Genomic DNA, 13111 nt, shown 5'->3' on the forward strand with positions numbered 1-13111 from the left:
ATTTATCTGAACTTTTCCTTTGAAATTCTTCAATGACATTTGGGAAAACAAGTTTACAGCCCACACTTTATGCCACTTCAATGGCTTTTCTTTCGGTCTGACCCAGGTAAAGAAGTGATTGTATTTTAAGTGCCTGGAGACGGCTTACCCTTGAAACACTAGGTCTGGGCTGGGGGCTGGGGGTGCAGCGTAGGGGGGGTCTGCGTCTGGGGTGCCCCGCCCCCTCCCCGCAAAACCCTGCCCGGCGCGCACGTTTCCTGCGGGTTTCCTGTCCAGCGGCGGCTAGCCGGAGGGGGCAGGAAAGGATGCGCTGCCCAGAAGTGGCGGGGGCGGACCTCGCTGGGTCCGGAATGACCCCCGCCCTCCGGGTGCCCGCCTCCCCTTGTCGTCCGGGGCGGGTCCGGGCGGGGCTGCGGGAGCGGTGCACCGCGGGGCGCGGGAGCGCAGTCCGGGGTCGCGGGATGCTCCGCGCGCAGCCTCGCGGCCCTTGAGGCCTCCCTGCCGCCTCACCGCCTCTCCGCCTCTCCACCTCTCCCGGCCGGCCTTGAAACCTCCGTCCAGCCTCACCACCCTCGCCAGTCCCCAGAGGTAAGGAGAGCCTTGGGCAGCTGGATGCCCGCGCCCCGGCCGGCGCTCCTGTGCCACGGGGTTCGGGAAGTGCTGCCGGACCTTGCCTCCTCCTGGCAGCCTGAAAGCGCAGATGGATAGTGGCGTTCACTCCACCTACCGCTTTCAGTCCCCGGGGAACAAACTCTTAAAAGGTGTTGATTTTACACCCGGGAGTCTACCCTGAACCCGGCTCTTCCCGACGCTAGTGTGGCCGGTGTAACCAAGATCGGCTGTAGGCGGTATTGAGTCCAGGTGTTTGGGATCTTTGAAAAATCGTAGCTCTGAGACTAAGCGTGGCCGAGTAAGTTTGTTTCTTAACAAAAATCAATCTTTTCTGGGGTACAAATAACATGAGATGTAAGAATTTCAAGACGATCTTCATTAAAAGGGCTTTGTACTGACCGCTCCATGGCTGGAGTTCCTAGCATGAACTTGACCTGCTGCCTTTGGAAGCTGAGTAAACGGGGCTTGCGCAGCCTTCCCAGGGAACCCAGGCACCGCAGCCTCAACTGGATATGTAAACAAAGTCTTCATACAAACGGCTTTGGAATTGGATTTCCTCCTAATAAATATTATTCCTAGATATGTACAAGAGTATATGCATGTTTGTCAGAGGGACAAAAGACACTTTGTTTCTGTTTAATTAAATTAATTAATTAGTTTTTGTAATTTCAACTCTGGAAAGTCAGTAGAGAATTATTATTTTTTTCTTTTTTGGCAGGTGTGAAAGGGAATATAAAAGCGTTTACTTAGCTGTTTTAGCAAAAGCATGGGATCTAAGGTTGAGTGATGCCATTGAGAATATTCACAACTTGTCTTCACCCTCTTACCTCTCAGCAGATGCGTTTAGAATTTGTACTTGAATGCTATGTACAAGTTGTTATTTGGGGAAGTTGTTTTTCCCATTTATTTTTTCCGTGTGGGGATTCAACCCGAGACCTCCAGCATGCTAGGCAAGTATACTACCACAAGCTACATTCCCAACGCCTATACAAATATTTTAAAATGTGTCTTAAATGGACCTAACTTATTTTCTTGACATGATTCTCAAGCCAAACACTGTTAAGTAGTCAGTAGTGGAATTGGGAATAACATGTTGAAAGACAGCAAGGTAGACAAAAAAACACAAGGATGGATTCTGACTGTGAACGGAATACATATTATATTTATAGGTAGGCCAGTTTATTTTATAATTCTATTTCTGTTCAGTCTAAATATAGATTATCACACAATTCTGTGTTTTACTGGTCATTTTCATGAGATGGAAAATGTATTATAATCATAAAATTAGTTAAGATTAATGGCCTACAAAAAAAAAAAAAGCCAGTTCAGCTTTTGGAAGCTTGGTTACTGATTATCAGTGACTTAAATGAAGCATTTTAATTACCCTAAGTGCCCATACTTGCCCCAGAGATTGGATGATGCTGTCTTCCAGGGCCTCACCTACTGTCTTTGGTCAGGTTTCCCAATCTATGTTCAAGGTTAGGATTGGGTCAAATATGTGGCTAATTCCACCAAACCAAAATTTTCTTTTCTTTCTTTCTTTCTTTTTTTTTTTTTTGTGGAAGTTGAGAAAGGGAGGGATCCCTGCCCATTTGTATAGTTACACTTGAGATGTCTGCTTCCCTCACAGGAAGCTCACTTTCTTTTGTTCAACCAATTCTTACCGAAAGAAAGCTAAGGGACACACCAATTTCCTTTCCATTGAATTTTGGCTTATTGCAGCCTGTCTGCTTAATTCCATTAATTTCTGTTCTTATCTTCAGGGAGGTAACATATATTTCAAATGTAATATAATTGTTTTTTAAATATACATTAAATATGGGACTAGGAACGTAGCTCAGTACTAGAGTGCTTGCTTAAGTGTGTGCAAGGTCCTGGGTTCAATACCCAGTACCACAAAACAAAATAAAACAAGACAAAAAAAAAAGGAATAATAGGGAGACTGTAAACATTAAGAAATATGTATTTGGTTATGTTTAATAGATTTGCTAGATTACATAGTTTGCTAGATTACATTGGTTACATAGTTTGCTAGATTCTAATATGAAAAAAATTTGCTATAAATGCCCTGCATCTTTTTCTATAATCTAATGTTCTAGTATTTGTTTATTGGCCTTTTCCCACAAATCATTGTGAGCCACAGGCCAATAAGGTCTTCCCTGCCTTCTTAGGTGGTCTGGAAAGACTGCTGTATGAATCATCTATCTCCCAATATATAGCAGCAACAAGAAATTTTGGAAGACTGACAAGAGATGATAATTGTTATTTATGTTTTCTCCTTAGACTCTCCTAAATAAGGAAAGTTAGGGCCACATGGAGTTCAGATTTCCTATAATATATAAGGTATCTTTCAAAGGTTTGATCTTTTGGATGTAGTTCATAGGAATCAAAGAAATGAAGCAATTCAGATAACACACTCATTATTCAAAGAAATCTTAATAGCCTGTTTGTGGAATCCAGGTAGGGAATTCCACATAGCACTGATAAATGAAAGTTTGACAAATACTTAGTAAACCGATCAGTGAGAAATGCCCAGCATATAAATCATGTGGAAATGTGTTATGCAGATTGGCTATCAGCTTTGATAAAATTAAGCAAGTAACAAAAACTCTCTACTTAAAATGTGCTATAAAGATAAAAGATTTTCACGTTGTGCAAAGATACTCTTGGTGTTAGACATACCTGAATGTTCTGGACAGGTGAGCTCAGTTTATACGATTACAGGTCCTTGCCCCAGGGAAAATTATTGTTCTCTCTGGTTTTCTTTTAATATCATCTAGGAAGTTCAACTTCTTATAATGGCTTTGTCAGTTTATGATTTTATGAGTCACGTTGAATGGAGTCATCATTTTTTTGAGATTCTAATTTCAGGTATTTTTGGAAAAAGAAAATCACAATTCGGATGGGAGAAAGGACATGAGGAGACTAAAGACCTGGGATTTTGCTGATCAGAATGAAACCAATGTTGAAAGACTTTTCAAATCTATTGTTGGTGGTGCTCTGTGACTATGGTGAGTGTTGTGAGTGTACTTGATGCTAAAGGTATCAATAAACAAGCGTCAATGTGAAGATTATAATTTACTGATGTTGGTGAACTTCTATGGAAGAGGCAATAGGGTCAACTGTCTAGAACCTTTTAAATGGTGGCTTTGCAACCCTGGGTTCTCTTAAGGTGCTTCAGGAGTTCAGCATGATGGTTTAAATTGTACTTTAAATATATTTTTAACTCAAACATTTTTTTAAAAAAACTCACTACCATTTCAATAAATTGGAAACAATCTTGTTACCCTGAGTTCTCTTTGATTTCCCAGAAGTTCAGTACTATAAGTCACTTCACACACACACACACACACACACACACACACACACACACACACTGATGTTTTGTATATTGGGGTTCTACATGAGATTTTTCTTGACTTGAACTGGGTTTGTAGGTCAATGGTCAAGCATTTAACCTACAGTGTGCAAGGCCTTGGGTTCTATCCCCAGCGCTGAAAAAAAAAAAAGAGAGAGAGAGAGAGAGAGAGAGATTTCACTGGACAACAGAGTTTTGCCACTGGAGTATCTTTGGAACCAGTCTGAATTTCAGTTGTATGCTTTTAGACAAAGTTCTTAGTTTCTTTCAACCTTATCAATAACACTGACTTCACAGGGTCAGTGTTTTAAAAAATTAAGTATGTGGAACACCTCAAATGTCTGAGCATATAATAGGTGTTTAAAGTTACTTCTTTTTATTGTTTCATCTCAAAATTGAGTTCATTTCTCAATTATTGAAGTGGTTTTATGTATAACTGTTGAACCAATAGCATCAACAATGTGACTTAATCTTCTTTACTTTTGATGATTTCTTAATATTTCTAGACATCTAAGCACTTGATGGTATGAGAGTAAAAACTCTTCCGATTTGATGAAAGAATTGTGTTTCAAGAAACAGGTAACCCTGGCTTGAGTAATGTCAGTAGCAAAGCCAGTTAAATGGACCAGAGCTGGCTGGGGTTATGGCTCAGCGGTAGATCACTTGTCTAGCACGTGCGAGGCCCTGGGTTCGATACTCAGCACCACATAAAAATAAATAAACAATATAAGGGTATTGTGTCCAACTACTTTTAAAAAATAAATATTTAAAAAAAACATCAACAACAACAACAAACCAGAGCATGTAGAGGTCATTTTAGCCAGATCTCCTTTCTCAGACTTTTTTTAAAAAGAAGTTTATTTAAGAAAGATGACACTCGATTTAAGGAAATTTGGGGTTTGTTTCTTTTAAAGTAATTTATCACTACTTTAAACATGTTGCTTTACATGTAACAGCTTCCTACAAAAAACAATTAGTGTCCTTGGTTTCACAGTGATAAATAAGGCATCCAAATTCTCCATTTAAACAAACACAGTGATGTTTTCACAGTGATAAATAAGGCATCCAAATTCTCCATTTAAACAAACACAGTGATGTTTTCACAGTGATAAATAAGGCATCCAAATTCTCCATTTAAACAAACACAGTGATGTTTATTGTAAAGAGCAAAATATCATGCCAGAATATGCAGACGAAAGTTGAATGAGTGGCTGGGTATGGTGGCACGTGTCTTGTAATCACAGCTACTTAGGAGGCTGAGGCAGGAGGATCCCAAGTTTAAGGCCAGCCTGGGCAAGTTAAGTTAGTGAGATCCTGTCTCAAAACACAAAAAACAAACCTGGGGCTGGGGATAGAAATCAGTGATAAAGTGCCCTGTGTTCAATCCCCAGTACAAAAAAAAATGGAGAACAGAAGTTGAATGCACTGGTCACTCATGGAAAAGAAGATACTTTGAGAGATCTAGTTTTTTTCCCTTTAATGTGAATCAAAATACCATCACTGTTTTTTTTTTCTTTTTAGCAACACATTTATATAGAGCAGATCCTTTAAATACAATTAAGAAATGAAGACAGGGGAAATGAAAGAATAGAGAAGTCTACACTAGAGTAAGCAGGATACGCTATAACTAAATTATCGTTTTCTCCATGAAGGAATGGAGTTCATCTCTCTTCAGTGCATACCTCTTATCTGCCGCTGCTGGAACTCATCAGTTGCATCTTTGTTCTCCATTTCCAACTGTGCACGTGGCCTCTTTCCTTGACTGGCTCTAGTTGAATCAGAATCTGATCAGCCCATTGACAACCTTATTGTCATTTATGATAAACTTCCATTAGTTACTAAAGTGGACCACTTTTTTTTTTTTTTAATTGTTGGTCGTTCAAAACATTACACAGTTCTTAATACATCATCTTTCACAGTTTGATTCAAGTGGGTTATGAACTCCCAACTTTACCCCGTATACAGATTGCTGTTTCACATCAGTTACCCTTCCATTGATTGACATATTGCCTTTCTAGTGTCTGATGTATTCTGCTGTCTGTCCTATTCTCTACTATCCCCCCTCCCCTCCCCTCCCCTCCCCTCCCCTCCCCTCCCCTCCCCTTTTCTCATCCCTGTTTAATGTAAATCTTCTTCTCAAGCTCTTCGTCCTTACCCTGTCCTTGTTTTAAAGTGGACCACTTAATTTTTTTCCCATGATTTTACTGGTTCATTATAGTTGTAATAATAACGTTGGGATTTGTTCTCATGTCTTTGTACATGTGCATAATATAATTTGGCCATTATCAATCTCTAGTCTTTCCCCATATCCATACCTCCTCCCTTTCCCTGGTCCCTTTATTCTACTGATCTCCCTTTGATTTTCGTGAGCCCCTACCTCCTCCTTTCTTCTCCTTTTTTCTCTCTAGCTTCCACCTATGAGAGAAAATATACAATCCTTTACCTTTTGGTTTATTTCGCTTAACCTAATACTCTCAAGTTCCATCCTTTTCCTGCAAATGACATAATTTCATTCTTCTTTATGACTGAATAAAACTCCACTGTGTATATATACCACATTTTCTTTATTCATTCATCCACTGATGGACACCTAGGCTGTTTTAATAGTTTGTGTGCCTCTAATTTTAAAATGCACCCTAGAACCAACCTGTCCCTTTGAGATTGAAATTAATGTGACTTCTCTCAGTCTTGACTCCTTCCCTGGGCTATGGTGCATGCTCTTTACCTACTAGTTACAAAAGTTACCAGCTGGGCTCTGAACCAGCATATGACCTGCTCCAGAATCAGTCACCTTCCTTGACCTGAGCTGTTTCCAGACATAAGCAAACATCCTTCAACTTCCATTTTGCCTAAGTGGAAAACAACAAAACAAAACCCACCTTTATCCTAGAATGATTTTCAAGTAAGTGATGATCAAGCATTCAAGTCTATCCAAAATTTATGTATATTATTTCACCTCATCTCAAATAAGAAATAGGTGAAGTGCTGAGCTAATTAAAAAAAATAGTTCTATGTGCTAACATATTTATATGCTAATTCTAAGAATCTTTGATCAAATATATAAGGGTATTGTAAAGACTATAATCCAAATGGAAAACACATGAGCCCCTTTGGACATATAGAATATGTACACAGTATACATGGATGGGATATATATAATAAGAATAATAAACTGATAATTATACTAGTTCTTTTTCAAACCAAAAGGGCACTGAGTTGTTCATTCCCCAGTCATGGGCCAACTGATTGTCTCATTGCCAAATTCTGCCTCTTTGATGTGTATTTGGATGGGGTTCAAAATAGAAACAAGGATTCTTGTGTATCTGTGTTCTTTGTCCTATTCACTTCAACTGCTCTGCTGGATCTCTTTTTAAAAGATATGATTGATCCTAACTGTCTGATACTTGGGAGACTAGAAGTCATCTGTCCTATCTAGACCAATACCAATTGCTGTAATGTCATTAAAATTGCCAAGGACAAGCCTAGTTATTTCATAAATATTCATTCTATCCCTTGGGTGATTCATGCAAAATAAAGTGTCAACATATCTTATCCATCTAAAACATTCTACCTCAGATAAACCAAGAAGACTGGTTCCTTTCCCAAGCCCTTGTCTTGAATACTAGACAATAACAACTATGACATAAAATAGGGTCTTATATTTTAAATAATCTAGAGCAGTTGATTGTGTCAGTTGTATCAAGCTCTTGCTAACTTCACCATCTATTCATTTCCCCCACATACCTAAAAACCAGAACGTGATTAAAATAAGAAATGTGAGTTTTTTGATTTTTAACCTGAGAATTGTCAACTGTTATTCTAGTTTTGTAGAGTTTCACTTCGATATGATGAGAGTTGTGAGTTCAGAGTACTCATCACTAATTCATTATTCTAAATATCGTGAAAGGTGGTGAGAAAACAGAGCCACTTAACATGGCATGAGCTCAATGTCCGGAGCCCAGGAGCTGTCTGTTGTCATTTTACATGCTATTTCATCCTTGGCTGGGTTCCAGCTTCCCTAGTGTCTAAAATGCTGTTTTCATCAGTGTCACTAATAGTGCTGCTCAGATGCACCTTTTTAAACAATTTCCACCCATTTCATTTCAGTCCTTGGAGAAGCCGAGTATCTCCTCTTAGGAGAGCCAGGCCATGTAGCACTAAGCAACAGCACCGTGTCAGTGGATTTCCAGTATGCTGATGGTGCTAACGGGACGTTGAGGAATGTGTCTGTCCTACTGCTGGAGGCCAACACCAATCAGACTCTTACCACCAAGTACCTCCTGACCAACCAGTCCCAGGGAACACTGGAGTTTGAGTGCTTCTACTTCAAAGAGGCTGGCGACTACTGGTTCATGATGACTCCGGAAGTGATAGACAACAGTACTGCAGTCCCCTGGTGGGAGAAAAGTGCTTTTCTGAAGGTGGAATGGCCCGTCTTTCATGTTGACTTGAACAGGACATCCAAGGCAGCAGAAGGCACCTTCCAGGTGGGCCTTTTTACCAATCAGCCACTGTGTCTGTTTCCTGGTGACAAACCTGACATGTTAGTGGATGTCATCTTCACCAACAGTCTTCCTGAGGCTAGGACAAGTCCAGGTCAGCCACTAGAGATAAGAACTACCAAAAGGGCAGAACTCACTCAAAGTCAATGGGTTGAGTTTGGCTGTGCACCTGTGGGGCCAGAGGCCTATGTCACCGTGGTGCTAAAGCTGCGTGGCCAAGACTCGGTCATCACTTCCACAGGACCCATTGACCTGGCTCAGAAATTTGGATATAAATTGGCGATGGTGCCAGAGCTCACGTGTGAGTCTGGAGTGGAGGTGATGGTCCTGCCCCCACCGTGTGTCTTCGTCCAAGGAGTGGTGGCTGTCTTCAAGGAGGCCCCCAGACGCCCTGGAGAGAGGACCATTCAGCTAGCTGAAAACAGCTTGCCCCTGGGAGAGAGGAGAACAGTGTTTAACTGCACTTTGTTTGACATGGGCAAGAATAAATATTGCTTTAACTTTGGAGTTTCAAGGAGAAGCCATTTTTCTGCAAAGGAAAAGGAATGCATGCTCATTCAGAGAAATATAGGTTGGTATTGAGATTTTTAAACATTTAAAAGTCAGATTGGTGTCTCCATTGAATCAAAGTCATTATTTCGTATTTAGGTGAACTTTAGGTAAACTCTACCATCATTTTAATGGTTCATTCCTCAACCAATTGGCATTTTCATCCTTATCTGAAAAATTAAAAGAGTACAGTCACCCACTACCATTGTGGGGGATGAGTTCCAGGATCCCTGCAGATACCAAAAAGCCATAGTGTTTGCATATAAGTTAAGCATATCCTCCTATATATTTAAATTATTTCTAGATTACTTATGATACCTATACTATGTAAATGTATGTAATAAGTTGTTATACTGAATTGTTTAGGGAAGAGTGACAAGAAAAAAGTCTGTACATATTTAGTACAGACACGTTTTTAAATTTTTCTTTTTAGTTATAGATAAACACAATGCCTTTATTTTATTCATTCATTTTTATGTGGTGCTGAGAGTCGAACCCAGTGCCTCAAACATGCTAGGCAAGCGCTCTAACACTGAGCCACAATCATAGCCCCAGACACATTTTTTTTTCCTCTGAATATTCTCCATCCACAGTTAGTTGAATCTGTAGATGTGAAACCTGCAGGGAGTTGGGGGGCAATTGTACTGGTGGAAAACAGACCCACTTAACCTCTTTAAGGTTTCAGTTTCCCCATCAATAAAATAGGGATAATAAAGGTACCTGCCTCAGAGACTTCTAGAGATTTAACCAAGTAAACATAATGTTCTTAGCAAAGTGCCTCATGCATAGGAAGTACTCAATAAATGTTAGCTATTTTGTTTAAATTCATATTATTACATCATACAGAAAAGTCCATGGCAGAGATAATTGGATTTCCAAGCTAAATTCCAATTTGTATTTAGTAACTCCCTCTCTTCTGGTCAAGTCTTTTTTTCTTCATTATTCATTATAGCAATGAATCCTCTTTAGTGAGAAATTAAATCAAGATTTCTGAAAGTGTCTTCAGGTCCTATATTCCTTATGTAGTGCTCTGCTGAATCACTGGGAAATGGGGTTACCACAGTGCCATCCGTTCCTGGTACTGCTTGTCTGTTGTTTGGTGGTGGTACTGGAGATTGAACCAGAGCCTCAGGCATGGTGGGGAGGTACTTCAACTGAGTCACCCTTTACTCCCCTGCAATGCTGCTCTATGCCTTTTATTCCCTTTTCCTGGGGTCAAGCTTGGTCTTAACAAGTGACCTAATTTGGCTGAGATTTTTTTTGGTTCACTCCCTTCTGCTCTTATTTTCATCCCACTGAACCCAAGGCCCCCTGATTGCCCAAGCTTCTGATTGTTCATAACCCCAAGTGTTTCTTATTACAGATATACTCACTTCCTGTCCTTAAGAAGTCCCTTTCCTTGAATTCTTTCCCCTTCCACTGGCCACTTGGCTGCTTATACTCACCTATCTGTTCCACCTAGATTCTGTGAGCCATCCCTTTATCCATCCTCCTACCAATTTTCTGAACTCCTTTGCCCTATTTTCCTCTGGATGCACCTGCTAGGCCACGCCCCCATCTGCGTGGCTGCCCTCTGCACTCAAGCTGCTGAGGCTGCACAAGTTCACACCCAGGTGGACTGATGCCACTGTGGGCGGCTCATCCCTTCACCCTCAGCTGGGCCTCTGAGCTATTCAGCAGGTCACCCTGGCTGGCTCATGCTCCATTCTGTTCTGCACAATGGCTCATTTGTACCTCCTGCACTTTCCTCAGACCTCAACCCTTGCCCTGTGGTTAACTCTCAGAGCTGGCTTGTCTCCTACACACAGGGCAGCTGGAAGCCATTAGATGGGAACTCTGTGCCCCGCCATTAAATGATCTGTCAGATCTTCTGGCTTCAGATCCAGCCTCTCCCCTTCCTTTCCTGTCACCAATGGAAAAAGTGTCATTCCGCCAATATCAGGTCAAACCTGCCCTCCACTGTGGAGCTCAGCTCTTTTACTCATTCCAGGAACCCTCTGTTATCATGACCCGCCTCTCAACTCTTGTCCCTTCTTACAAAGGCTCATTCTCATCAGCTTTGAAATGTACTTAATTTGCTTGTCTAAAAACAACAACAAAAACTATCTGTCACTCAAATTCCTGCTCTCCAGGTATCAGCCTCTTTCTCTCTTCTTCCTTTTATAGCCAGTTTATTGAAAAAAAAAAGTTCCCTACACTTTGGGGTTAATTTCCTGACCTCATAGTCACATGTTAGCCTACTGAAAACTGACTTCTGCCCCCACTCCACTTCTGAAAATACTGTCACTAAAGCAGTTGGTGAATGAGTTTCAGGTCCCCAAATCCAAGTATCCTTTTCAGCCTGTGTGTCTTCATTAACCTTGATTCTGGGACACCACACCTGCCTTGTTTACCTCCCATCTACCTGGCTGCTCCCACACCTTCTCCTTGACCTGCCACTGCTAGCTTGTCTCATCCCTTAAGGATTAGTCATCTCTTTTCACTCTCTGCATGCCTACTAGGAGATTGCTGTCCTATTGCTGCTAAGTCCAGATGGGCATTTTTTCCCAACCCTTCACCTGCTAAATAGTGGGTATCCCAGAGCTGTCTCCAGGTACTTCAAAAGCATCATATCTGGATTTGGACTTATTATCTTACCCCTAACTAAACCTGATCCTCAATATAATATTTTATTTTGGGGCATGTGGTGTTGGGGATCAAACCCAGGGCATCCAGCTTGACAGGCAAATGCTGTACCCGTCAGCTGTACCCACAACCCAAAGCTGCTTTTCAGTACAGGACTCCACCATTCATCTCATTGCTTAAACCAGAAGCCTAAGATGATTCTTCTCCTTTATCTCCTATAAATAACGAAATCCTATGGCTTTTGCCTCCTGGGTGTTTGATTCTTGCCACTTCTTCCCAGTTGCATGACACCCCTTGGTTACCTGGACTCTTGCAACAGATTCCTGCTTGGCTATTGACGGTCCATTTCATTCTCTCACTGCAGCAGAAGGATCGTTTAAAGTTCAGGCCCACTGAGGTCATTCACCTGCTTAAAACCGTTCAGTCACTTTTCTTGGCACAAGAATGAAATCCACAGGACTTCCACAGTAGGGCTGTCCCTGCTTTCTCTGTAGTCAACAGGTTTCAGCTGGGGCCTGGGATACCTTTCTCCTCCAGCCTTCCCCTGCTCAATATTAACCTGTCCTCCAAGTCTCTACTCAGAGCATTCTTCCTCCACCCCAGGTTGGTGAACTTCCTTGCTCCAAGCTGCTGCATCAGCCTTCAATTCCTTTTTCATGTCACTTATCACTCCTATCATCGCTTGAAAAATGCCCCCTGCCATGCCTTTCCCCCCATGTCTCACTGAATGGGAAGCTCATTCAATGGCGAAATCTGACTTGGGTGGTAATAAAACTGTCTATGGTCTTTATCTGTTTCACTTTGCCTGGCAGCTTTTTTTTGGAGGAGTGGGGGAATACTGGGAATTGAACTCAGGGCACTTGACCACTGAGCCACATCCCCAGCCCTATTTTGTATTTTATTTAAATACAAAATAGAGTTGCTTAGCGCCTTGTTTTGAGGCTGACTTTGAACTTGCAATCCTCCTGCTAGGATTACAGGCATGTGCCATCTTGCCCGGCTGCCTGGTACCTTTAGTTGCTCAATACATGTTTATAAAAGTGGAAATTGAACTCAAGTCTGGCCTGTCTCAGCTAGGTATTAGAAAAAAAGATTGAACTGATTTGATCATCAAGAGATTCTTGACACTTCACAGGAAGATTTGTATTCAGGGGAGAAAATCTGAGTGAATGTAATTGAAACAAACCAAGAGAAATCAAGAAACGTGGGCCACTGGATTAAAGACGTTTGGGGCAGGAGGACCATCTTGTTGCTTCTCCAAGCTGTTGCACGTTCCACAGATGCTTCCATTCAGTGTCTACTGAGGGGTTTCAACAGTAGCAGCAGCAGCAGAGGGAAGACACTGGGGGGGGGGGGTCAGGGCAGGGAGTGGTGCTCTGGATGCCCAAACTGAGGGTGGTCAGTGTTTCCTTGCAAGGGAGCTACCCACAACCCAACAGCAGGCCTGACAGCAATAATCAGAGGA

General features: G+C 41.6%; 1 protein-coding gene across 4 annotated transcripts in view; it reads left to right on the forward strand.

The window, feature by feature from the left end:
* Nucleotides 1-255: 255 nt before the first annotated feature.
* The window catches only part of Thsd1 (thrombospondin type 1 domain containing 1), a 28130-nt gene continuing 15274 nt past the window's right edge, over nt 256-13111 (forward strand). Inside the window, exons 1-3 of one of the 4 annotated variants that reach the window (XM_078016079.1) lie at nt 256-588; nt 3484-3623; nt 8078-9043. In XM_078016079.1, the coding sequence (XP_077872205.1) occupies nt 3566-3623; nt 8078-9043 (1024 nt within the window). In that variant the 5' untranslated portion in view covers nt 256-588; nt 3484-3565. The other 3 variants (XM_078016077.1, XM_078016076.1, XM_078016078.1) reach the window with 3 other exon arrangements.

Source organism: Ictidomys tridecemlineatus, chromosome 6 (genome assembly GCF_052094955.1).
Source record: "Ictidomys tridecemlineatus isolate mIctTri1 chromosome 6, mIctTri1.hap1, whole genome shotgun sequence".
In the NCBI taxonomy this organism is placed as follows: Eukaryota; Metazoa; Chordata; class Mammalia; order Rodentia; family Sciuridae; genus Ictidomys; species Ictidomys tridecemlineatus.